We start from the raw sequence: 26,542 nt of genomic DNA, 5'->3' as shown, positions 1-26,542 counted from the left end.
CTAGTGGTTTTAGATAACAAGACTGCTGAAATACAGAGGTGGGCAGTTCTCATTAAACATATTAATGAGATTAAAATTAAATTTAGGTCACACAAAGACAAACAGTAAGCCCACTGTATTGTCTTTCACAGGTGTGGAGTCTGACTGATTTTCCCTGCCTTGCTCCCTGTGAATAACAAGAAAACGAGTAGGAAGACAGTACTAAAGACCTGAGCTGGTGGCCATTGCCAGTGATTTTTACAAGAGATCTTGAGTGAAGAAACAGAATGTGGAAAAGGCTAGATCCTACCTGGAGCACTCAGCCAGGAAGATAATGTTCATCACTTGCACAGTATTGCTATTCATATGAACTCACACAGCTTTCAACAGCCTGTGACAATAGAGCTTTATAACTCAGCAAGGGAAATAAGCTTTTTGCTGGTACACTAAGGCTGCACCAGCTACATAAGCACAGCACGGGGCAACAGATGAGTGAACTTGGCATTTGATGCTTTGAAAATCCCACTGTCGGTCCCTTGGGAAGCTGGAGCTGTTGATGAAAGGCAGTGTAATTATTGGCACTGGGTTGTACAAAGGTAACAGCATAAAAACTTAACATTCCCCAGAAGAAATGAAGGTGTTAAAATAGCAGCTGGGTAAATACCAGATAATGAAAGAAAGCAGCATGAGTTCCCCAGGTTCAAATAAGGCAGACAAGTATTTTGCAGAACTGACCTTATTAAAGAAACATTATCACTTTAAAAATTCATCTAAACCCGAAACAGTTACAGTAATCGGTGAAGATAAAAGTTACCTATTAAACATAACAATTATTTCCACCAAAGTGTCAATGTTTTTACTTCCATTTTTACATTTTTCTGTAGTGAAGTGCTAGGTCCATATAGATATTCTCACTTTTGTTTACAACACAGTGACTTTGACATAGACAGTGTCTCCCAGAACATCCAGTTATTCACTCTTGGTACGATTTATTCTTCATTAGGCTTAGCATGTGTATTCTACTTCATAATAAATTAATATACAATACCAATGTTAAAGAAATTAGATTTAAATTTATGATAGGAAATCTTAACCCACTTGTTTTACAGAAGCATTTTCACCTCGATCACTGCAGGACGTTTTTAGTACATCTTCCCTAAAATATTTTTCATCATGTGGGATCATTTTTATTAAAAAAAACACCAACCTTCAAAATGTAATCTTTTGAATAAAAGCTTGACAGAGTCAGGAATATGTATTGCATGCAGATCCAGTATCTAGACATCCCAAGCCAAAAATACAGCAAGGTGAACAGAAAGATGGATTGTGGATAATGCTGAGGAGCCTGTACATAACTAAGCTTCCTGAAAATGCTGAACCCTGGGCACAAAGGCTGTTAGCTGCAAGCTAACATTACTGAAGTACATGTTGAAAAAATTATAACAAAAGCTACAGTTCATTAGTTTAGCATGGAGAATAATTTCTTCATTAAAATTTACCATTACCAGTAAGTTGTTATTTACTGTACAGATTAAAGCATCATTGTCCAAGGACAGTTACTTTTGCTTGTTCTTTGTATGTTTTAGCTCCAATTGTTTCATGTTGAGGGAAGACAACAGTGCAATGGAGATGGGAGTACACAGGGAACTGTCAAAGGCAACAGGAGAGACAATGAACTTCCAGGGTAACACAGTTCATTTGGACAATGTTTCAAGTACTGAAGACTTAGCCCTTTATTACTTCTTGTACTGATGACTGTGAAGCCAAATGAGATGAATTTGAACGGTTTGTCCAGCACACACATTCTCTGAGAGACTTAAAATAAGTGTAAATAAGTGAAATAAGGATGGTAATACCTATGGCACACACACACAAAACTGCACAATCAACAGGAGGTTCTCTGAGTGACTCAAAGCTGAATGTAAGTCAACTCTCTACTGAAGTGGGCTATTTCCTAGTTAGTACTTCTTTCACAAGGCACAAGAGATGTTAAGATCTGGATGTTTCTTTGAATATGTATTGCATGATGTGAGAGTGACTCATAGGAGGGAGTGACTTTCCCTGCTAGAATAGTTACAATCACTGAACCGCTTCAAATTTGTGATGAGGTATGAGAGAATTACAAATCAGCTTTCTATTGCTAGACATAGAGCTTATCTATTAAGGATAATAAATTGATATCACCATCAATATTCAAATTTGCATTTTAGCATTGCAACTATTAGAGCTATTGGCCTCCATGTCTTATCTGTGATGAGTTACTGTCATTTCCCTCTTACATGGTAACAGTGAAGAGTCTGGGCTTGCAAAGAAATCCTGGAAGGGACTGACATTCAAGAAGGTACTTCAGCTTTCAAGTGTTCCTTGCAGCCATGAGCAGTCCAAGTTTTCCAAGTGCTTTCTTGCCTAGGGCCAATTGCTTTCCTGCCTCTTTCTGAAACACCTGAGGCTCCTCCTGTACAGCTCTGGCCCAGTTCCAAGGCAGACCCTACTTTTAACCCATCTGTGCCAAGGGGATGAAATACCAGACATAGTTAAAACAACAACTCTGAACTCCCACAACCCTGACAGACTCCTCTTTCTGTGACAGCAAATACTTACATGAAAAGATTGAAGAATGCAATCAAATAATAATTAGGACTGTCAGTCTAATTAATGCATATACTTTCTAATGCAGTAGTGATAGGAAACACTAATTGTTGTTTACTGTGGGATGAATATTTAAACTTGTCAGAGAAGTGGGGGAAAAAAGCCAACTGCAGATACATGTATATTGTAACATTTTAATTTTTTAATAATATGGCAATAAAAAGGCACAGAAGATATGTACAAGAAAAAATATAAAATATATTATGACAGTATAATATACCCCAGAGCATAGCATTCAAATACAGTTACAGCCCCCTCAAAACAGGCTTGAATAATATGAAATATTAACAAATACATGTGGTTAATTTAATTAGCTTTTTCTTGTTCTTCTTTTTAGGATTCATATTTATAGGATTCTTCAAATCAACTAGACAGGTTTAAAAATTAACTCTTATTCTTATCAATTTAGAGAAATTCAGAAATAAGAACTTCAAAAAACCTAAAATTGTGAAAATTGGCAGCACTGCAATCAAAAGAGCTTCTGAAGGCATTATATGCCCATTTACATTTTTCACTTTCCTACTGAGCAAATGTTTTGACACTGCTTCACCAAGAAAAAGACTGTAAAAATTTAATAGTTTGGAACAGTAGCCACACTCACAGCTGAACTGAAATAAGTTTAGAAAAAGTGAAATGCTGAAGTTACTCCAGGATGTAAGGCTAAGTACACAAATATATACTAAAGATCTGGACTACCAGCTGTCACTGTGGAACACAGACTGCAGAAGTAACATGCAAAACCTATTAGGAACACAATGTTAAACAGTGAATTAACTAGAATAACATAAAATCAGAGAACAGAGGACATGTGGTTCATCTCTTCATGTCATCTGCTATACTGCAGCTTACCACAAAAATATAAATACAAGAATAGTAAATCAGTACCTACCACGTACAATAAATAAATTTTCTGTTTAAATTATGAAAATACAGCTACAGTAAAATCAGTGCAAAAATGACCAAAATGTAATGAAGGAACACAAAATCCTACCTGCCAAAATGTGCATCATAGAACATATTATGTGCATCATAAATGTGCATCATAGAACATCATATTTCACCTAGTGCAACAAAGCACTTACAAGAATTAAAAAATGCAAGATGCATGCACATCACTAACTGTGCCATTCTAAAATTACATCTATTTCCAATACCAGACAAATCACATTAAAACAGCACACGTTATTTGAGCTGTACATTTCATTCTTCCTCATCATTTTACTGAATTTTAAATAACTTCCTCTTCCCTAATTGACACCTTAAATGGAAGTTGCTCTTATGAGTCTGTGTTTGCACGAGCAGCCTTTTTAGAATTAAGAAAGTTCTTTTTCTTTTTTCTTGGAAAATTATGCAAAGCAAGTGTTGGATCACTTGGCTCACGGAACAAAAATATCTTCTCCCCTATGTCTAACAGCTCTATGGCTTCAGCAGCTGCAGAGTTCAGAGAAACAGATGGACCAGGCTGTTCCATAGGAGGATGTGCAGGTGAACGTCCCAGATGAATGAATGCTGCTTTTTCCAAGAGAGCAAGTTGCTTCTTCTTTATCAAGCTACATTAATGAAAAAAATTGAGTTGAAAAGTGAAAACTGAGGCAAAAAATTAATAACTTCCTATATGATACCTTGGCACAGAAGTGGTGACTTTGGAAACTAAAGAAAATAGTATTTCAACAGAGAGAACTGCAGTTTTCCTTCTAATCCCCAAAAATTCACGGATCATTTTCTGAGATACAAAATTGCAAAAGGAAAGGTAATCTTATAATAAATAATTATAGGAAAGATGAGCAATGTATGTAAAAATGTAAGAGTTTTGTGGATATGTACAGAAAAATCTTTTCAGGTATTTACTACACTGCTTATTATGTGTAAATATGTTGTAGGAAACAGAAGCACTAAATAGAACAGTGCTAGAAAATGTGTACTTATGAACTAATTTTCTGATTTCAAACAGCTGTAAGAAGAATCTTGGGACATTAAATAAACAAAAACTATAAACAAAAATAACCCCCAGGTATGCTTCTTCTGGTTTTCTCCTTACCTGTCTTTTCTCCTGTTTAGAGAAGGGATCTTCTCTAAACTTCTGTTTATCAGATCTTGCCTTATTTTGTTCTCCAGTGTTTGCCACAGCTCTTGGCTCTTCCTGAAGGAGCAGGAAAGAAAAATTACAAGTAGCAAATCCCAAATGCACACATTTTTCTCCCCTCTCTGACTTTAGCTACCAAACCCAGGACAGCAATACCACAAACGCAGTCAATAAGAGTGTTCAAGTATTTTTGCTGCCCTGCCACAAATAATTTAAATCAGCTAAGATCACACCTCAGGGCATGATACCAGGGACTCTTCTCTGTTCCTTGATAACCCACATCTGCCAACAACAGGGCTCAGTACCACAAGGTCTGCTTTTGTCTCCTTCCCAAGTCATGGCAGGGAGTTGGGAAAGCAGGTCCAGGGGCATCCCTTGGTGTTACTGCACAGATTTCAGCTCATGTTAATGGGGCTGAAGGGGAGTGATGAAGGCCCTGAGAGTCTACCAGTCTGTGAGAGAAGGGAAACACAACGGCCACTTGGAACTTCAGTAATTAACTACAAAGGGACAGACATCTGCAGGGCTGCAATTTCCACTATCAGGAAGGAAGATCGCCTTTACATCTTTAAGAGCTACAGACACCTAAAACTGAGTGTGTTATGAACATTATTTTAAAAAAGAAGTGGAAAAAATATTTTAACAAACTCCAATTCAGACAACAGAGAGAAAATTATCAGAACAGGATTTATAAATCTATGAAATAACTGTTTAATTAATGAACTTACACATTTTTTTAAACTTTTAATCAATTTATTATAGTTAAAACATTTCACAAAATAAAGTAGCGGTTTTAAAATATTTTTACCCCAGAGAAATAGTTCTAAAGGAAACTTATCCGCCTGTGATTTTTTTCTGTAGCTTTCAATCTCATTGTCCAGCAAATACATATACACATAAAGCAACAATATTGTCTTGCAGTGGTCTACCAGAAAACATCACACCTACCTTTTCTTACAGCTGCCAGACTCATCTGCATTGCTGTCACTTTCAACAACACCATCTGAGTATTTACTGATGGAATCGAGGACAGAAAGGACCTCACTTTGTGAGCTGGAGGGCAGCAACAAGTTCAGGACCCTGTGCAACACTCCCATTGGTACCCTCATCAGTTTAGCTAAATATCCTGCCAGACGAAGTTCCTAGAGGATTAAATGAGCAGAAGACAGATAAATTTAGCATTGGAAATAAATGTTAGCCAATCTTAATTACTGTTATTAAATAAAGAGTCAGTAAGGAAAAAAAAAATTACTAAAGATTATTCTAGTAGAGACAATTTTGGTATCAAGTGGCCACACTTCCATGTTCACTGTTTCTACCCACAGTGGCCCATGTATATCATAGTTGTCCATTTCATTTGGGAATTTGGCAATGTAAATGCTAAATAATCAACTGATCTTGGCATATTTGCTTAGGGCATGTATTTGATGCCCTTTGGTCTGAAAAATCACAAGGTCACAAAGCAATTATATTCTAACATATAAGGCTTAACTAATTTATGGATTCTACTACTATAAAGAAATCCTTTCAAGATAGTAAGGAAGCAATATGGTATTCCTTGGTCTGTAAAAGTACAGAGGGAAAAATAGTCTTGGAAAGTTTTACACGTTGTTATGGTAGATCAATTCATTGTTCAGCTTCTCTTAACACCAGATTCTGTGATAAGCTCAGAGAACAGCTTCTAACACTTGTTAAGAGGTGAAGGAAAACACCTGCTTCTCTTTTGGTAGTGTTTCTTTAATTCCAAACGTCTTGCCCATTTTTGCCCAAAGGTCAGTAGCAAAGTATATTCATATAATGTTCAAATAGACTGAGTTCAAATTTAGTTGTTCCATAGACACTCAGCCAGCCCCATTTCCTGCCCCACTCCGAAAACCAAAATCCATTGCTGTTTTCTGCTCTGTCGTCATAAATACAATGTCCCCAGGGTGTTTCTGCAGATCTCTCATGTATCAAATATGAAAAGTCTACAATACATTGAGAACTACACGGAAAGTAAAGAGTAAGGCAAATGAAAGCAAGTTAAATGTCTCAAACTATGCCAGAAAAAAAGCTGTTGTTGTCTATTCAAGCCATGAATATAACTCAGGTAACTGAAGTTAGGTAAGACATGCCAAACAGAATGACTCATGACAGCTGAGTTATCACCACTCTGCAGACTCTCCTGTATGTGTTGATGCAGGAGATGACCACAAAGCCCATGTCACATAAAAAAAACCACAAAGTCCCACCATGCAGGAAGACAGCCAGGTTCTTTGTCCACAGTGGTTTCAAAGAGTCACAGCAAATGTTTGCCTCTTTTTCTGCATGACAACTTTTCAGAGGAGTGAATTCACCTAGGAGATCCCTGGATTAACTGAATTGTCTTTGAAAGAAAGCATCACCAGCAAGGCAGTCTTAAACCAAATTTCGACAGGCACACAAAATAGAGAAATCAATCAACCTCCTTTTCCCATAATTGTCCTTGAAGCAGAGAATTCTCTCCAAAAGGTAAGAAAACCAGCCACTTTCTAAAGTTTTCTGGCCTCTTCAGTGTTGTTATAGATTTTCCATGGAAACCACTTAGATCACACAGAATTAACAAGACAAAATCCTAAGACTGATGAGAGATTAGTAAATTGGTACAGTTCTTAAAATATTTTCAGCCTGACCAGGCACCAAAGTTGAACACCAAAGAGATGTTTGCTGAGGCTACTTAGCAAAAGAAATTATTTGATTTTTTCTTTGGAGACGAATGCAAATAAGAGCTTAAATCTTAATACAGACACCTAAGTAATTTCTATACTACTGTGTTGTACTTCTGGTCTTTAAAAACTGTTCTTCTAGAAACTTACAAAATGCAACATTAAGTGAGAATAAACATGACGATCTCTGAGACCTATTCTGCTCTTTTTGGCTAAATGTTCTAAGGACCTTTAAACCAGTTATTTATTATGGATATATATTATTACTTTAGTTCTTCTTTCTTCTGTAACCGTTTCCTCTTTAAAATGTTCTTTTCTCTGACTCTTACCTTTCTGCACTAAGTACGACTTGGACTGAGAGGCAAACCTTAATACTTTTCTAGCACAGCAGAACTGACAATTAAGCAATTCTGCAGGGTGCCACAAGCTGTCATCAATCCCAGAAATGGCACAGGTGCCCATCAGGTAGATGCACCTGGCACATGTACAGCAAAGGGAGTGCTGGTATGTGAACATGTGCCAGCACTGAGCATCATTTTTACCTCACAGCTACCCAGACCAACTCGGAGAAGTGGAAAGAAGTGAATGGGTGTGCAAACACAGGAATGGTCAGATCAAAAACCCTCCAGCATGGAATGAGTTTGATTCTTCAGGTGTATTACTGGTAAAATATCACAAGGGTCAAGAATTCACTTTTCTATAATAACAAATGGATATAATTGCTACTTGTGGCACCAATAGACTCATTTGTATTCCCAGAATATCGACAAATAAAACCAGGAATGAATGGTAGACTACAAACAGCAGAATTGTTTTTAAGTATTTGGACTGAGCAATGTGTAAACAACTGATGCAAGAATCAATGAACTCCAGTCATGCTGTGTTTCAAGCTTCCTGTGCTGTTTCCACATGCCAGTCTGCCTGCATCATCTGTTGGAGCTAAAATGCAGTTAGTGTACCTGGGGCTACAGCTATGGGTTTATTCAAAAGTAACATCTCAGCCAGAGGCTTATGATCCTGAACTCACTATCATTCAAGCAAATCTCTTATTGACCTAGATCTGTCTTGATAAGGATGTAAGCTGAAATATGAAATATAGGAAAGTAAAATTTACCTGGTTTTTTTAGAGGGTGCCATCTACAGCTCTGAAAACTATAGTCTAATGGGGAAAATCCTCTTTAAAGAAAATAATGAGTATAAGACAACTATAGTTTCCTAACATTTGTCAATGTAATGTGTTCTATAAATTTTAAGAAAACAGGGAAAAAAATGATTTAAAAACCAATTTCCAGCATCAGCTCACAGGATAAGCAGATCCAAAAGTAGGACTTGTTACATCATGAGCCTTAATAAATGAGTAAGTTCATATTCTACTAAGGATATACTTCTTTACTGTTGAATAAAGAGTAGTCAGGTTTGGAATTATAGTTGGGAGTTGTTATACTATTATACTTGCTGAAAACGAATTTTGCTTTCTATATCTGAAGGGCTAATACGTATAGGTTTTATGGAATTTCAATAAAGTAAGGGTACCTCTGGGCTACACTTTTTATGAAAAATACAAACACAAAACCCCCAATGGGATATTTAATGCAAATTTACACAAATAAATTATTTCTTCAGGGAATTTTATCAATGAAACATAAAGCACAGTATCCCAAGTACATGGTGAACCGTGTACCCAGTTTTGCAAGTTCAGTGAGGTGACTGAATTTAAAAGCAATGCTTTTAAATCTGTCTTCAACATGTCAAGATTTACAATCTTTAAGAATCATTGTTCACCTACTACAGTGCAAAGAGGACAAGGTACTGTGAAAATGATGACACTGTTTGCATGCTTATGTAATCTCCAAAACAATGATCTCGACTTGCAATATACATGCCATGTTGTTGAGAAGCCCTTTCACAATGTATATGCATCACAGAAACTTAGCAAGCATCATGGGGAGAAGACAAATCGCCATAAGCCAAGGGGAAATAAATGGTCAGTGATCTGCTACACCACTCAAACTCACACGTCTATGGGGCTGGGTGGGATTGAGCAACCTGGCCAAGTGGTCACTGGGGTATTTTCTATCACTTACCAGCAGTCCTGGCTAACTGGAGGGGTGCCAGTTGACTGGAGGTTATCAAGTGGGACACCCATGAGCCCAGAAGGGCTAGGAGGATGTGGGGAACCAGATGCCTGTCAGCCTGACCTCAGTACTTGGCAAGGTTATGGAACAGATCTTTGGAGTGACTCGTCAGAAACAAACTGAGACAGAAAAGCTGAGAGATCCTTAGACTAAAGTGGTCTTCCCTTGACATGGTGGTCTCTGAAGCTCCCAATTCATGATAGAGGGGACTGTGACCACACTTGTCCCTGGGAGGCAAGATACTTGAAAGCTGCTCCACCAGGTCTTTTTTGATGCTAGCTACATATCTCAGCCAAGACCAGCCTGCAGATAAAAATTGGGGTCAGTCAAGAGATTCATTATTAAGGCCTTTGTAGGACTGACAAGCAGTCAACACACAGCAAATTACCTGAAGACAAGACTCGTTTTGAAAATAAGCATGAGTAATGATACTAGAAAATTTAACTAGCAGTATCATTTAATTTTGAAACATAATCAATGCAAATCATTCTTAACACTCATCAAAATCTAAACAAAACCTTTTTTCATTACACCAAAATCCAACTGTAAATCTGTCTTCTGTTAAACAGAAAATCAGGCACTTCAGCTCTCCACAGAATGAAATGCAACAGGACAAAGACTGAAAGGATTTGTAAACGAACAAAAAGAAGTATAACTCAGTAAAATTCAAAAGGCTGAAAGTAGCTCAGAATTAACTGAAGTGACTGACAGTATAGGCTGCAAACTGGTACCAACTACTAGCAGAGAGTACCTCTAAACACATCTAATGGTTCCCAAAAAAGAAAAGCTGATACCCAGATACAGCTGTAATTCAAACTTGGAAGCTTTGTTCAATTTCATGCTTACCTGACTATAAATTGCCAAAAATGCATTCGTTTCTATATTTTCCAGGAGATCTTCAAGCACCACGCAATTCCATTGCTCATCTCTCAAGCTGAAGTGAAAGACAGAATTAACTTTGAACTCTTCCCAGGTGCAATGACTGTATTATAGAAAACAAAATTTGAATGCTAACCATTCGGAAAGCATATCTGTCTGTCAGCAAATCTGCTGTGAGCCTAACTTCTAAAATATGCCAGATTCTCTTCCCTTCTTTCCTGAACCCCAAACATCAGAGCAGAATCTAAGGCTATGCTCTTGCACACAAATCAAACTGGAATCACTCCAATGTGATTCAACCTGTCCTCTTCCTCTTCCCTCCTCTTTAAATTTCATCATCATGCTTTAAGGCAAGTTGTGGATCTTTCTGTAGCTGAAATATTATATTAAACAATTAACTTTGTCATTGCTGGTGATTATTTTTCTTTTCTAGACCAAAACATGATGACATCACGTACAAATCGTGCAATGTACAAAAGTAGAAAACTTGTTTCTTCCAGTAAGTTTTCAAGTAAATCCTAGCTGCAGTTTCTTTGAAGGCTTCCCTGATAGGTTACCAGCTTGTCAATACTGGTGCAGAGATTTATCTGATCTTCTACTGACTCTGTACTTCTGCAACAGGAAAGTTATTAATCTAAACTGAGTAGAGCTCCAGCCTTTTCAGAATTAAAACAGACTTACCACTATCACAGCCATTTTTAATGTATCACTGGTTTTATGGAAAACTCTCTTTCTAATGGAAAGCATACTTTGAGGATATTACCTGAAGCTTGAAATGTGCTAGGCTTTTAATACTGTGCAATACACATGGAAATGTAATTTCTACCTCCTGTAACCTTAATAAAAGTAATACAATAGGTTGCAATTTTGCAAATTATCACCCATTTTTGCTAGTCAGCCATTATGACAAGACAGATATTTCTATATTTCTCCCAAGAGGCATTTTATTTGTCACTGATATCTTTACTTAAAAACTGGCCAGGGAAAATTGAAGAGGAGTTTATACATCTCATCAAAAATAATTGTGTGCCAGAGAATTCAGGCTACGGTATAACAATGGAGATGGAAATTCAATTTAAATTGTCTCAGCTATTTCCTCTGACCCCAGCAGATCATGTTGTTCTGAAGTCCCTCCCTATCTTCTTGGGAGACAAAGCAAGAGGAATGAAATTCTTTTCCTCCTTAATGCTAAGGAGTATCATTATTTTTTCACTATCTCTGTCAAAAAAATGGTGACAGCCACACAACACACAGCTCAATTTATATGCTACTAAGTTATTATTATTTCATGTTTCATATTTCAATATTCCTAACTCCTCAGTTAAGCTCTTGGCCACAGCACAAGAAGGCAGATGCATGGTCCTGTGCTGGGTTGACCTGGCAAGAAGAAACTCAGAGAGAAGTTCTCTCTATGGGGGCTTCCTCTGTGGATTGATTGGGACCATTGAGGGCTGGTTTAGTTATTGACAGCCTCAAGAGCCAATGGGAGAAAGTTAGTTCGCTCTGTGAACACACATTTTGAAGGAGGCAATCCGGAACTGAGTCTTTTTTTCCTTTCCAGCGGCAGTGCAGGTAACAGGCCCCGGCCTGCGGGCCTGGCAGGGGCAGGGCCGGGCCCCCTGTCTGGGGACTGGCATGGCCCGGCAGCGAGGAGAGGTGGCCATGGACAGTGGCCAGGGAGACTCAGGCTGATTTAAGATCCCTGCCGCTTTTCCCCCCTCCTTTTCCAGCATGGCCGGCTTCTGAGATCCTGGCAAAGCTCCAACATTGTAGCCTTGGTTTTTTTCTTTTCCCTGTGCAAAATCTTAACTCTTTCAATGCTCAGATAAGACTTGAAGACTTTTCAATCCTCCCCAGAGTGAAAGGGAATAAGGAGATATTCTGAAGTCAGTGAAGCAAGAGCTAAGTCTAAGTTTCTATAGATGGAAGGAGAATGAGGAGATGCTGTGAAGATGGCTGAAACGTCCTTTTGTAAGATTGTAGGGATGAACTGATGTACTGAATATTCCTATAAACCACAGAGAAAGACATGGGGGGTTGGAGATGTTCCATTTGATAGATCATTTTGACCAAAAAGCACCTGTGCTGAGAATCTTTTACCCCGCATGGAAAGAAGAGGATCTCGGTTTTCTGAGGATGAAGCATGAACAGAGAGAAAAGAGATGAAGAGAACTTTTGCTTTGGAACATTTCATTCTTAAAAGTAATACCCCATGAGTCAGACATGGCCCCACATGCACAGCTCTGGGAAGGCTGTGGAGTTGGGAGAAGTGTCACGATTGCAGGTCTGGGAGGATGCAAATCATGAAAATGAAACCATGAGAGGACTGTTTTATTCTTCCTTGTGGAGGGAGAAAAATCCCTATGGCCTGACAAGAGGAAACTTCTCTCTCGGAAGTGAGCTGAAAAAGGCCTATTGGAGTTGGGAACTGACTAAAGTAGTTTTTTGTATGTTTGTTTTGTTGTTATGAAGGTTGGGAGAGGGAAGGAAGAAGTGGTCTGAAAAATCTTGTTCTGAATTTGTTTTTTTTTCTTGTGTAGTTAATAAATTTCTTTTTATACCCTTTTAAGTTTTAGGCCTGCCTTGCTTCTGCTCCTGGTTCTGTCTCACAACAGAAAATGAGTATATTTAAATTTACAAATCAAAACCATGACATTATTTGGTATGTTGGCCAGGAAATTCAAATTAAATGAAGGCAATTTTTTGGGAAATTAAATTAAGCCAAGAAACGTCCCTTCCCAACACAGCAGAACATTCCTCCTGCTGTTTCTCCAGAGTATCTTATGGTCCATATGAACTGCAGAAACATAGTAAATCCTGAGACCAAAGAACTTACCTTTGCTGGTACAGGTTTATAAACTGTCTACATTTATTCATGGCCTGTTTTAACAGGACTGTCACGTGTCTTTCTGCACTGGTGTCCACAGCTTCATTTGAGAGCCCCAAAACATCCAGAATCCACCTCTGCCTATTCATTAGATGCTGCTGTGCCGACTCTTTATGCAGCATCTCATACTCCAGCTTCCTGTCAAGTTCTTCAATCTCCTAGAGGTTGAAAACGCATGATGATAAGAAGTTAAATTATAACTTGAAAGAACAAATTTCATTTGGAGTGAAGAAAAAAGTTGATGGTATCAGATTTTCTGATATTACTTTATTCATTTCTTATTCTACCCAGCCACTTGCAGTCATTACACTTTTCAATTCATTGCACAACTTCAGTAAACATGACTGGCACGTTATGAATATCAGAACAATGAGGAAAGCTATGACTCAATTTTCTTTGTGTTAAAAGTCAACGCTCTCTGAAACCTTCCACTGTAGAGGACATCCAGCAAGTACACTGCCATGTGGCTGAGATCAAAACTAAGGAACACCACCATTCAAATTCATTTGTAAGTTACATAAACCCATTGAAACAGCTTGAGAAACGCATAGTAACTAGTTTTAGTTATACTAGTTTTAGTCATATCAAATTAACAGATAATATCAAAGGAATTTAAGTTAAAAGGCAGTAATTAATAAATAGTCAGATAAAGTTAGATTTAAAATAAAATGCTCTGAAAATCACAAGGTTAAAATCCAAAGTCTTCAGGGTATTGGATCCCCCATGCTAAAGTTCTCACTTTGGTCAAAAAATCAAACTAGACACCAGAAGTAAGGCTTCATATTTCCATTTCCAATGTCACTGTTGTCTCACCTCAACCTTTACATTGCTTACTATCTCAAAGCCCCACTTCCTAACATGTATCTTGGAGAAAATGCTGAATTTTAATCTATTCCTCTACCTCATTAGCTGTATTTAACCTAGTGTTAGCTATTCTAGGTCTCACTTCTGCCCCTTCTTCAATCCTTTTTCTTCACCTGTTCAAGGACAGAGACAGTAAAAGCAATTTCTCTGAAAAGCCCCCTCATGACTATGGCATAAAAGGCAAAAATACTCTTCCTACATACAACTTTCACTATTTCCTACAGATCTAACACAAATTCAAGCAAAACTGAGGCATATAAGCATTCTAACTGCCACTCTATGAGAAACTGTAGATATGACCACATTAAAATTTAACAAGGAATTTTCACAGCAGTAGCTGTCTAATGATGCCCTCTAGCAAAGAGGTTTTTCTCAAAAACCCATTTTGTTTGTTCTACTCCAGTGCTCTCTCCAAGCCTCACTTGGATGGTTTCAAATAGCAGATGCAGGAAAAAAAATGTCCTTGTGCAAACGGAGCACTGAAGTATTAAAAAAGGATTAGAAAATTGGCACATATCAAGTGTGTAATAAATATGGTGAAGGGAAGAGGTTTTTCCAGATTTTCTACTATTTAAACTGCATGAGTGTGCCTGGAGTGAGATATGTAGGAGGCTGTACAGATAATCTCTAAAAACTTGACAACTGAAGCATATCATGGGTTATGGATTTTGCATATGGACAGCATTATAGCATGAGCACTTCTGTAAGACAGACACAACAATTTACTCTTCCAGTCATGAGTCCAAATCACTTCTCAACTGTCTTTCTTTCAATCAATAAAATACTAAGTAGCCACCAAAATACTACACTTTCTGACTGCATGCAACTATAACAAAAATAAAAAATAATAATGCATTATCTTCCTTGGCTCTCCTTCCCTTTATGTCTTTTACTGAATGCATTAAAGTGCACATACTCACAGAAATGAAAGTCTGGGCCACCAGAAGCTGCAAACCAGCAGCTAAATCAAAGATACTCCAATAGTTCTTATTTCCTAACAGTGTTTTTTTCTTTTAACAACTACATTACTTACAGGATTATGTGCTTCTAAAATCTGAATGCATTCCAGTTTTGACAGGGTTTTTGACGTGTTCAGTTGTTCAAAGAGCAAAGCTTGCACATTTTTGATAGCAGTATACAGCTCCAGCATTTTGGATTTTTTAACAGTCTTCTGAAAGGCTAAAGAAGCAATATACTCTCCAAGTTTATTTTCCAGATTGCGCAGGTGACACTCTTTTTCAAGCTGCAGCTCATACTTAATCTAAAAAAACAACAAAAAAACCAAAACACAAAAGACAGAAGGATTAACAGAAACTCTTACATGCACACTTATGATTTTAGTACTCTGTAATTAACAAGCAGGATTATGACAGCAAAGAAATCAATACTGTTATCTTATAATGTAATACACTGTTTCAAGAAGTGCTTTTAACCTTCAATTCCAAGCTTTTACTGTAATTAAAAAAATTACAGTACAGTCAAATACTGTAAAGAGATCAGGCTTTCTTTTAGGGTAGTCAAAACTCTAATATAAAATGCTAACCCAAAACAGAGGGTCTATATAATTTTATTATAATAAAATTAAAAGCTAGAAATACAAATAAATCTATGGTTACCTATGGTTAAATGGAAAGATTAAATATGCCCTTTTGCTTAGAAAAAACATGAAACTTATAGACTGTGTTTAGTTTCATTGGCAAGTGTCAGTAAATGCTGACTGATGACATTCAACCTACTATTCTTTGAGCAAAAAACGAAAAATCTTCTTAAATAAAACAAAGTTAAACTGTAAATAAAAAGTCTATTGGCAATGGATTTCAAATTAGATTAAAAACTGGGTTGGATCAACATCAAACAGCACAAAATCAAAGTGATTTAACTCAATAACGGTGTTGGTGCCACTCATTTGATGGAACATCCACAGGAACTATTCAAGGGTGAAAGGCAAGTGCAGCATGTGCAGGCACATGATCAATGCAGTGTGGCTGATGAGCTCTCCATGCTGTACCACTGACATTGACAGCCAAGGACACTGCACTGTGACTATTCTTCTGGGGGACAGTGTGCATAGCAGCTATTACTGCTGCATAGCTGCAATTACCTTCTTTACATGCTTCCATCTGAGTTTGCCACTCTAAGCTCCCTTCACACTCAAAGAAAAGATGCTTCTCAGTGGGTTTCATATCCTAAAATATGGGTTTCCACTGACATGTAAGGTGGATGTCTAGGTTAGACACCGATGGCTACACTGCATATCTAACATTTAGGTAGCTGAATCTTCAAAAGACAGTAAACAATTACCAGTTTGGTCTTATTCTTTCCCCCTATTCACAGGCACTATTTACATGGGCCTAAAGAGTTGGATTGTAAGAGAGAGAAGACACAGATAGGGAAAGCACATGAAGCCTTGAGAGCTCCAACTCCACTACTTGGTGTTGGTACCACCTGCTGCCCCACATGCCCATCCACACATACTGCTGGATAGATATCAGAGCCCAAGGTTTTTCCTCATCCATCTCTAAATTCTCTCTTCATCCTGACAAATCTAATCTGATAGGTTTCACAGCACACCAAAAAAAACCCCAAACCAACTGTAACCATATTCAGAAATTTCCAGTACTATGTATTTTAACAGCAATGCTCAAATAACTACTGCCTGTGACAGAATAGAAGAGCCACAGTCATCAAAGGATGAATGTCAAAAGAACTTTTAATGTTTTGGCCAAGTTTACTACCACTGTGGCCTGAGAGAGAAGATACTCACATTTGCATTCTACTGAAAAGTGTTTATCCCATCAAGTTTGGCCTCTCTCTTAAAGAACAGGCAGAGATGAGCTTGACTATTTAACTGGGATATCTACATGGCTAGTACCTTAACACAGCAAGCACCCCTCTGTGCATGTAGTCAGTCTCCCTCATTTTACCAGTCTAAAAATAATGAAGATTTATAGTGATTGCGCTGTCAGTGCGAACTACAACACCAGAAAGGTCAGCTGTAGTCCTTAGACACTGTATGACTTCCCACTGGCACAAAACCTAACTCTGGCCATCAGAATATCTTTGCACAAATCAAAATTATATGCACTGAAGACATTAAAACCTTAACAGCTATTCATGTTAATCACAATTTGTATATGTATATGTATATGTATATGTATATGTATATGTATATGTATATGTATCATTGACTCTATTTATGATTCGTTTTAAACAAGCATTTAAGGCTACTTCCACCAAGATGATAAATATTTAATATGATGCCAACAAATTTTCTCTGAGACCTGCTAAGAGTGGTTGTGTATCATACAAACTCTATTATCCAGTAGAGTGAGTGTCCTGGTTGCTCGTGCTGGTGTGGGGATACCAGCATGACAAAGTCACCCCACGATAGAGAGGGAAATGTAAAATGTGATTTGGAGGCAAATATACTTCTGATATTCTCTTGCTCATGTGATATTCTTCATATTTCTCCAGGAGAAGAGAAGGAGGACACCTGTTCGACCTCAGAGATCTGGAGTTTTTGAGCTTTCTGTGCTTCCTGGCAGAGACCCCCTGGAAAATACTGCTCTGGATCTGAAACCCTGGAGAAGGCTTGTAAATATGAATAATGAGTTAGAAATCACAAATGTGTAGTGGGTTAGATGTGTGTCTTTTCACTGGGTAATGGGTTTTAAATTTGAGATTTTTATAGTATAGTGGTGGATATGGGACAAGATGGAGAATTTTTGGTAGTGTCTTTTTCTTTGTTCATCTTCTTCTTCTGTCTTCTTCACAAAACTCAGGTAGTAGCCTTTGGTTGGTCAAATGGCACTCTAAGGGTTGTGGGAATCAATGATTGGGTCTCAAAAGGATAAATAATGTAGTTGTTAAACTTTTATTGGTTTGTTTAGCTTTAAAAGGCCTTGAAGCAGGCTCAGCTGTAGCCATTTTTCCTACTTCTAGCAAGGAGCTAGAGGTGCTGTCATACTTTCTGTAATTTTTGATAAGATATAATACATCCAAGTCTGAACATGAGAATTGCCTCAATCATGTTTCTATTCATCTTGGCTCTGAGGGAAAACAGATGAGACTGATGACAAACCACTAATAAGTGGTGCAAAGCCCAGCATACACCCCCACAGACACCTTCCTGCAGCCTTTCTATACTTAAGGGGAAAAGACTGGAATACATCACTTAGCAGGGCCTGCTGCAATTGTTTTAAATATAAGAGGGTAGATTTAGACTAAATATAAGGAAGAAATATTTTAGAACTGTTAGAAATATTTAATCTTTTAAACATATTTGTTAATGCATATTTTAAATTAATATTAAATTAATATAAAATATTTTAAAATAGGAAGAAATATGTCACAGTATTTTACAACAAGAGCGGTGAAATACCTTCAACATTATACAGTAAATGAGCTCCTCTTAAACAAACAAAATCACACATCTGGTATTACTATCTACACTTAGCCACATGAATTTCTTTCTGACTACTCTTGCCAGCTCTGAAACCAGCCATACAATTAGAATGACAACAGCCAAGCCAGATGGTGCATATAAAACTGGAACAATGAGGTTTAGAGAAGCTAATTTTCCAATTTTAAAACAAGATTCTAATAAAAATGTAAGGCTGTATTTACTGCCTTACATTTGCCAAACAAGTATTCAGTACTTTTTTGCTTCTAAAGCCTAGCCCATAATCTGATGTACATTCAAGGAACAGTACCAAAACCACCAAAAGTTTGAAGATCAGGACATTACATTGAAGTAAAAATTTAAATGCCCCCAAAAAAGGATTAGAGCATTCTCAGACCACAGTTATTAAATTAATGAAGAGTGCTAGAATACACTTGCCTTCTTGTTGCAGTCTTGCCCAAGCACCTGTTCTAATTTTCAAAGATTGAGTGCTGGACTAGATAAACATTTGTTTTTATCATCTGCACCCAAATCACACAATGTGTTGCTCTTATATAAAAGTGAAATTACTTCTGAATTAACATGTTGACCCAGTATTTTTCGTTCTTCAGGATACAGGTATAAAAAGCATTAGAAAGAAGTATAAAAATAGCTTTTTGTCCAAATTGGTACTAAAACTGATACTGTAATCACTTTTGAAACTATTTTTTATCTACCAATTTCAATTACCAATGACACCTGCTTGTTGTGTGTAGCTTCTACAGCTGTGCACCATGTTTAACAAATTTATCATTGCAATGTCCTCCTGACAGGCTAAACTAATATTACCCATATGGTACACATGTGAAAGATCCTTCGGAACATCTATTAGCAGGAAAGTAAAAAACCTTCAAAATTCCATATAAAGCTCGGCCCCACCCATTTTTCAAAGATTAACTTTAGACTGGGGCTGTGTGTCTCTAAAAGGTACCCATCAGAATCAAGACTTCCTTTCAGTTACCTCTATACAAATAAACCCAGACCCTGCCCAAAATGCTTTCGGATCTAAGAATCCATTTTTGGAATTTCAGCAGCATTAGGAGATGTTCAGGAACTAAATTTTGCTCAGCTGAAGCATGCATTGAAGCACCTTCCATGTTTTGAAAGTCTTCCTAGAAAACCACAGGACCTAGGGGAGCCTTGCAATCTTGCACACACCAAGCCCCAGAACCATTGGAAGAAAAAGGCGTGAGACATGAAACCAGTTCTGTAACTAAGGTACAAAAAGTAAAACAAAGCAAAAACTATTAAGCATGAAGTGCAACATCTTGATAAATGCAGGCAATAGCAGGGAGATGTATCATGCCACTGTACCTTACACCTTTTTTCTCTGGTTCTTATTCACATTGATAGAATACTATCAATCTTTAATTACTAAAGATCTAGGTTTTGACCTCAGTCCAGAAAAAATTGTACTTACCCTACTCAAATTTTCACTTTTCACTGAGTCTTCATAAATTGAAATTTTGTCCTGTAAAGATTTCTTCAGAATATCTAACTTTTTTCTATTCCGGGATCCTGTTTTTCCCATTTTAGAATGCTGCTGCAACAAGATGAGCAAAAATGCTTTAATTTTAAGAGGTATATGAGGATACTACTGTTAAGATTATTACTTGCTATTATTGGCACATCCACCAGATAATGAAACATTTGGCAAATATAACTTTCACTAAGAAAGTACTTCTGAAATGAAGGTGCTGCCTATTCATTCAGAAGATTCATTTCGGACATTCAGACAAAGTTAGAATTTAAAAAAAATTTCTTTTAATTAGAATTATATATTCATCCTTTCCATGAAAACTCATAGCATATAAATTTGATTTTAAACAAGCTTTAGCAGTGATAATAAGAGATTTTAACTGATACGTTGTCTCCTCAGCACAGTTAAAAATGAACAAAGAATATTAATTTAAGATTGACATTGTTTTCAACACAGTCTATGAATCACAAATGAACCATGATAATATTAAGAAGCACCGTTCCATGTAATCAAATTATTCTTGACCTTTCTATTTCTTTACAAGAATACCAACTAAGTATATGTACTCCTGGGGAAATGATAACATCTGTTCAACTGTAAGGTTTTGCAAAGTCATTTCCCTCCTTTAGTACTTTAGAAACTATTAAGGCTTTGAACCAGGCTAATTCCTAGCACAATTAACACAACTTAGTTTAAACATTTAGAAAACATAATCGAACCAAAACAAAGCAAGGGCAACTCTTCCTTTTTAAGATGGTACCAGACACAACTAATACAGTAAACACTTTCTGCCCATGCACTTTATAAGAACTGAAAACCATTTATGATTCCACAGCTTTTCCACTTTACTGAAGGAATTAAACACCTCTCACAGGGTTCTTTAAAAAGTGCAAGATTTGATAAGCAGATAGATTCCTTGTTTCAAATACTTCTTGAACGTTGAGCATGCCTCATCTTCTACATATTTAGATGTGGGGAAATAACCCCAAACTGTCTGCATACACTTAAATCTTTTGGAAACAAGAAACAGAAATCATGCTCAATTTCTTGCCAAGACAGGCCATCTAACTCAGGGACTTTACTCTCCTAAACAGACAGAACAATGTAGAAGTTTCTTTTTCAGAAACTCCCAAAACTTTCACAAAAGCAACAGAAATACAAAGGTTTATGTGAAAAAAACTATTTATCCAACTGCTGCCCAAACAATTATCTTTAAGTCTGCTGGTCCATGCAGATAAGAAAAGTGTACACTGCTGTCACACCTATGAAGAAGCTACAGATCCAGATCTGCAGCCAATGCCAGCAGTCACAGGTACCCCCAGGAAGCCCTTCCACATCCCCACACTCATCCCACGCTGTTCCCACCTGTTTGTTGGCCATTGCTAAATTCTGCTCAACTTTCATCACCTCGGTGTCCCTCTGGTCCACTTCAAAAGCCTGAAGCAAGGTTCTTGCTCTTATCTTGGGCCAGGCCAAGCTGCTGTCCACCTGAGAGAAGCAGCAGTGCAGCTCTTGCCTCATTCTAAGCAACTCCTCTTCTGAGAGTGAGAGGGGTAAACTCAGAAGTTGCCTGTTAAAAAAAAACAAGAGCATTTGCTATTCAGTGATTTAGGCAATGTTGCATAAAATATAAGAGATGCACACAAACACTTTACTCAGCAGTGATCATCCTTTTTTGGTGTATTTCATATATCAGCTGGTGATTCCACACACAGAAATGAACCACTAAGCATGTACAAAATACCCCTGAGGATACCTTAAATTCTGCATACAGAGCTTCCTGGACTGCAAAACTTCATTTACAAAGGAAAAAGGCTTTTGAATATTTTAAAAATAAATTAATATTTTTAGCACATTTTCTATGCATAGAATCCTTCCACCTCTTTAGACAATACAATCCCTGAACTTCAGCTGAAATCAAGATAAAAGCTTCCCATAAAGCCTCCCTGTGCTGTTTCCCAGCACTTAGCACTCCCAGCTACTAAGAAAAAATAAAATAAAATCTCTAATATAAATGTATATGTTCACCCCTTCCACCAAGAGATCACAAGGGTTCCAGATGTTATTTATAAAGAGGCTCTCTGCAGTCTGCAAAATGCAATATAATTTAAGAGTAATTTGAATTACTCAAAGTTCCCATTTTATAGAAATAAGGTTCTCAGATCTCTAAGGAACTGATCATCAGGTCAAGCTGAAATTGACTTAAAAATAAAGTATGCTCAGGTCTGGTTAACCACAGACTACATTAATCTACTTACCTTGTTTATCTTATTTCCTTAAGAATATTTCACAAAAAATAACATATTTTTGTTTGTTTGGAAATCTCCTTTATTAAAAAAAAAGTTTGTATTTAAAACATGAACAGAGTTAAAAGTTAAAGAGTTCTTTTCATTGAAAAATGTATTATACATGTTTCATTAGTACTGCTACTTTTGTTTAATGTATACCAGGCCTATACTACCTCATCATTTCACTAAAATATCTGAGTTTAGAAATCCTTTTTTTTGCCTACTGATTCAGCAAAGGAAAGTTAACACACTTTTAATGCATGAGGTTTTTTCCTTCAAATAGTTGTTTACTTTAAGACAAGACGACTCCAAACTATCATTTTATAGTATACTTAAACATTTGTCATCTTGTCTTAGACTCATGGAAGAAAATCCATGGCATAAATCCATGTATATAGATATAAAGGGAGAGACATGAAATAAAATACAGCAAATAGAATTTTGCCATGTCTATATTTAAAAAGGACTGTAAGCATTACTGATCTTCATAAATATTTTGGACTAACCCATGGTCTCTTTGATAACCAACAAAAATGAAAAGCTACCATTCAAAATAATGCCTTGTGAAAACCAGATAGCAGATGAGAACATAAACATGAGAGCTGGCATCTGTCATCAAAATACTGTAACTGACAGACAATGAACTGAAAAAAGACAGCGACAGACTTTAAGAGGCTATTGATAGGACAGTTGTTGCTGCATTGTTTGGTATATTTCCCTGCATTTCACTGAAAAAAAACCCTAAACAGCTTACTGCTACTTCAGATAAAGATAGCATCTAACAAATATGGCAAGCACACTGCAGGTTGGAAAACAATTATTATGGAATTCTAAGTCAGAGAGAGGAAAGTCCTGCTGGGTCATACAATCTACCTTCATATTCCTGCAAGTCTGCTCTCAACAATGTAAACAAGAGATAGTTAAGACAAACTAGAAAAAACATAAATGACTCACAGAAAAGTATTTAAAATGCTGAATAAAATAAAAAGCCCTTGAAATTGGAACCGAAACAATGGGAAAAATGGAATCTCTTTCTTTAGCAAAGCAAATGTAATGGGTAAAGTTTTTTTTATATTTCTGCTATATGGTTTTACAACATGTGGCCGGAAAACTTATAAAGATTCTGGCTGGATAAAACTGCCCATACAAATTTATTTTGCTTTAAGAAGAGATATGAAGGAGAAACTTTTTCCAGTGTCTTTTTTTTCCTCCCTCCCTGCTCAATCTCTTATGCCTGGTATATTTTCTTCAGAGCCACACAGCTTATTATAGGTTTGCCTGTTCCAGCTGCTTCCCCTAAAGCTGCAATTTTATTTTTTCGCGTTTCCATGTCTCTAACAATGTCTCTTATTAAATAGACATTGTATAAGAAATTTAGCACTGCAAATATTGAGGCAATCTAACAACCAGGCATAAATGTACTTGAAACTAAGAAGAAATGCTCATGAACATTTCCTGATCTCTCAGGGACGTTATTACCCACTGTGAGAGGCACAACCACTCCTGTCCACAGCCATGGGCTCTCCCTGTGCAAGGTGTCCCAACTGTGGCAAGGCCACCACCTGCTTTCCCACCTCCTCAGGGGCACATTGTAGCAGGCAGCAATGGCCATAACACTTCAGGGGCCAGAACTCCTCTCTGCAGCACTGCCTGTGCCATGATGCCTGTCTGGCTCAGGACTTAGTGCCTTAGTACTGTCTGCAGGCCAGAGTAGCCCAGTCTGACATGGAGCCATGAGCTGGACAGACAGACACTGCATTATGTACTTAGGGACTAGGTGGAAATACTGTGCCAAAGCTTAAAACAAACCTGATGAGTAAGGCTTGACTTGTGCCTAGAAGGAATATACTGAACTTGGACTTGGGGCCAATGAGGTCTGACATACTAATTGGCACTTCCAAAGTGTGGGACCTCAAAGAACAGACTAAGAGTAACAATGAAAGACGTATAAGGGATACTTCCCATGGAATGAATGGAAGTATAAAACCTTTACTCCATGTTTTTAGCTTCAAGACTGCTGCTTCTTGTGATTTCCACTGCAGTGCTCGCCCACTGGTACTGCACGGGCTGAGTGCTTGGAAAAAAAATAAATTTATAAGTGCCTAACAGAGAACTGATCATTAGGAATTACAACTAGACAGGTGTGAAAACTCCCAGTTCTCTTTTATTTGCCATAGTAACTAAGAAAAGAGTGCAGTGAGATACTTGCATGAATATTGACTGTTCCCAGCTCCTTATCTTTTTTTGTTCTGAGATGTCTGTTTCCAGCTCTTGGCTTAGCTTCTGCCTGGTGAGCTGAAGCAGCTCTTCAGCAGCCATGCCCTTGTCATGTTCTTCCCTTTCAAGTTGTGCCTGTTTAACCACCATCTCTTTTTTGAGCTCCTCCACAGCTTCTAGCAGGAACAACTTTGGCACATTGAGCTTGACCAGTTCTTGCACAAACACTCCACACTGAACACGTTTAAGCTCTTCAAAGGCTTTCTGTGCTAGGCTCAATAGAAGCTCCTTTAGCTCTTCGCTGGCCTCATTGTCAAGCTTTTCAGTAAGTTCTTCAAATTCAATGGTGTGATCACTCAGAAGATTTTTCCAGTGTCTCAGGTAGTGAGAGATCTCATTATTAGTTTTGAAAGCATCTCCAAGTGACAGCTGCTCCTTCTGATGCTCTTTCTGCTGATTCATTTACCAAAAGGAGGAACAAAGTTAAGAAAAAAGAACATCATGAATTCTATCTCCTTAAGTATGAATTTCATAGCAATGCAAAATTTCATACTTTTGCTTTTCCATGTTCTCAAAACTGCTATTCAGTGTCCAGAGGCTTACCTAGCCCTCAACAAATTTGCCTTGGGAGCACCTAGGAGATCTGTGATAACTCTGACTATTGTTAGATACAAAGGCCATGATAATATGGTTTGTTGCTAGATAAAAGAGCTAACACCTAAGCAAATGCATCTTCATGTGGTTTGACATAATCTCAGCTAGTTGAACTTCAGTGATCTGGCAGTATGCCAGAAGTTAATCTGGATCAAATAGCAAAGAAGGAAAAGAATTTTTTAAAATTACAAAAAAAAAGTTAGGTTGTTTCTTTTTTTCCCCCCATCTTGCAGTTTCATTGGAAATCTAAACTAAAAGCAACCTACACTGAGAAAAAATATAACAAATTATGTCACCATCACTAGGTCAGCTGTCTATATTCACACTGGTATCTGTTAAAGAGCACAAAGCAGTGAAACATATCCTGCAAAAGGTAAGATCCACCTCACCTAACTTGGGTCATCTTAAGAACTGCCACTTAATCTAAGATAGTTTTTTTTTTTTACATCTTTTAGGCAGAGAAAAGTAACTTTGAAGTATACCTTTGGACAACAAGTCCCTGTTAGATCACCTGCAAGTCACCCTATATTATGAGATTACCTGTATCTTTTGCAGTTACCTTTGATTTTTAGATGGGTGAGATGACATGATCTCTACCACAAGCAACAATAGGTAGAGCATCTTTTAAATAGTTGTGATTTGTAGCTGAATTTTAACTGTGCTATTGAATTCACTCAGGTCACACAATGGCCAGTAAACCCGCAGAAAATGGTGACTGTCAACTGAGACATCTCCCTCACCAGCTCCTGAACCAGAGTTGGCTTTTTCCTGTCTGCCTGTTACAGAAGCTTGTCATGATTCCCTTGGACACACAACACTAACTAAGCAGAGGAGGTTCAGAAGTTTCTCCAGATAAGCTGAACTTACTTTCTTGCATGTTTTTCTAGAAGAACAGCTATGAATTACTGCATGACTAATACAGAACGTGGTGGTACACAGCTAAAACTAACTGGCACTTATTTTAAGTCACGCTCCTGGCAGTGCTGACCCCTGTTGTAAGAACTACATTTTATTTTTCAATTAATTCTATTTTTAATTCATTATAAGCCCTATGAAAATAAATACACTGAAAATAATTACCTTTTGCACCATTTCCCGCCTTCGCTTGGTAATGAGTTTCTGGCAAAGCTTCTGCTTTTCTTGTTTTAAATCATGACCAAACTTCTGTTTAACAAAATTAATTTCAGTCTCAGCTCGGTCCAACAGGATTCCCAAATGACTTTCAGGAAGATGACCTGCTCTGTAATAACAGTGTTTGAAGGCTGTTATCTCAAATTCTTAAGAGCAAAAGGATATCTGAGG

At 37.4% G+C, this 26,542-nt stretch overlaps 1 protein-coding gene and 1 long non-coding RNA gene across 8 annotated transcripts in view; one reads left to right on the top strand and one right to left on the bottom strand.

Annotated features, from left to right (window-relative positions):
- Positions 1-2,748: 2,748 nt before the first annotated feature.
- The window catches only part of EVC2 (EvC ciliary complex subunit 2), a 66,693-nt gene continuing 42,899 nt past the window's right edge, over positions 2,749-26,542 (bottom strand). For 4 of the 7 annotated variants that reach the window (XM_014895340.2, XM_088163127.1, XM_014895342.2 and 1 more), the window contains 10 exons: positions 26,321-26,480; positions 24,579-25,039; positions 21,447-21,651; positions 20,022-20,144; positions 15,194-15,421; positions 13,246-13,454; positions 10,377-10,464; positions 5,660-5,853; positions 4,667-4,768; positions 2,749-4,178 (listed from right to left, as the gene is read on the bottom strand). In XM_014895340.2, coding sequence (XP_014750826.2) covers positions 3,905-4,178; positions 4,667-4,768; positions 5,660-5,853; positions 10,377-10,464; positions 13,246-13,454; positions 15,194-15,421; positions 20,022-20,144; positions 21,447-21,651; positions 24,579-25,039; positions 26,321-26,480 — 2,044 coding nt within the window. In that variant the 3' untranslated portion in view covers positions 2,749-3,904. Of the gene's footprint in view, positions 4,179-4,666; positions 4,769-5,659; positions 5,854-9,479; positions 9,834-10,376; positions 10,465-13,245; positions 13,455-15,193; positions 15,422-20,021; positions 20,145-21,446; positions 21,652-24,578; positions 25,040-26,320; positions 26,481-26,542 lie in introns of those variants that run through there. The other 3 variants (XM_014895343.2, XM_014895341.2, XR_015803016.1) reach the window with 3 other exon arrangements.
- Positions 6,920-12,978, top strand: LOC148223875 (uncharacterized). Its single transcript, XR_015803017.1, has 3 exons — positions 6,920-7,201; positions 7,945-8,048; positions 10,422-12,978. It is a non-coding gene; the product is annotated as an uncharacterized LOC148223875 (long non-coding RNA).

Source organism: Sturnus vulgaris, chromosome 4, assembly GCF_052056855.1.
Source record: "Sturnus vulgaris isolate bStuVul1 chromosome 4, bStuVul1.hap1, whole genome shotgun sequence".
Classification (NCBI taxonomy): Eukaryota; Metazoa; Chordata; class Aves; order Passeriformes; family Sturnidae; genus Sturnus; species Sturnus vulgaris.
Note: the sequence above shows the minus strand (reverse complement) of the source record. Positions and strands in the feature narration are given on the sequence as shown.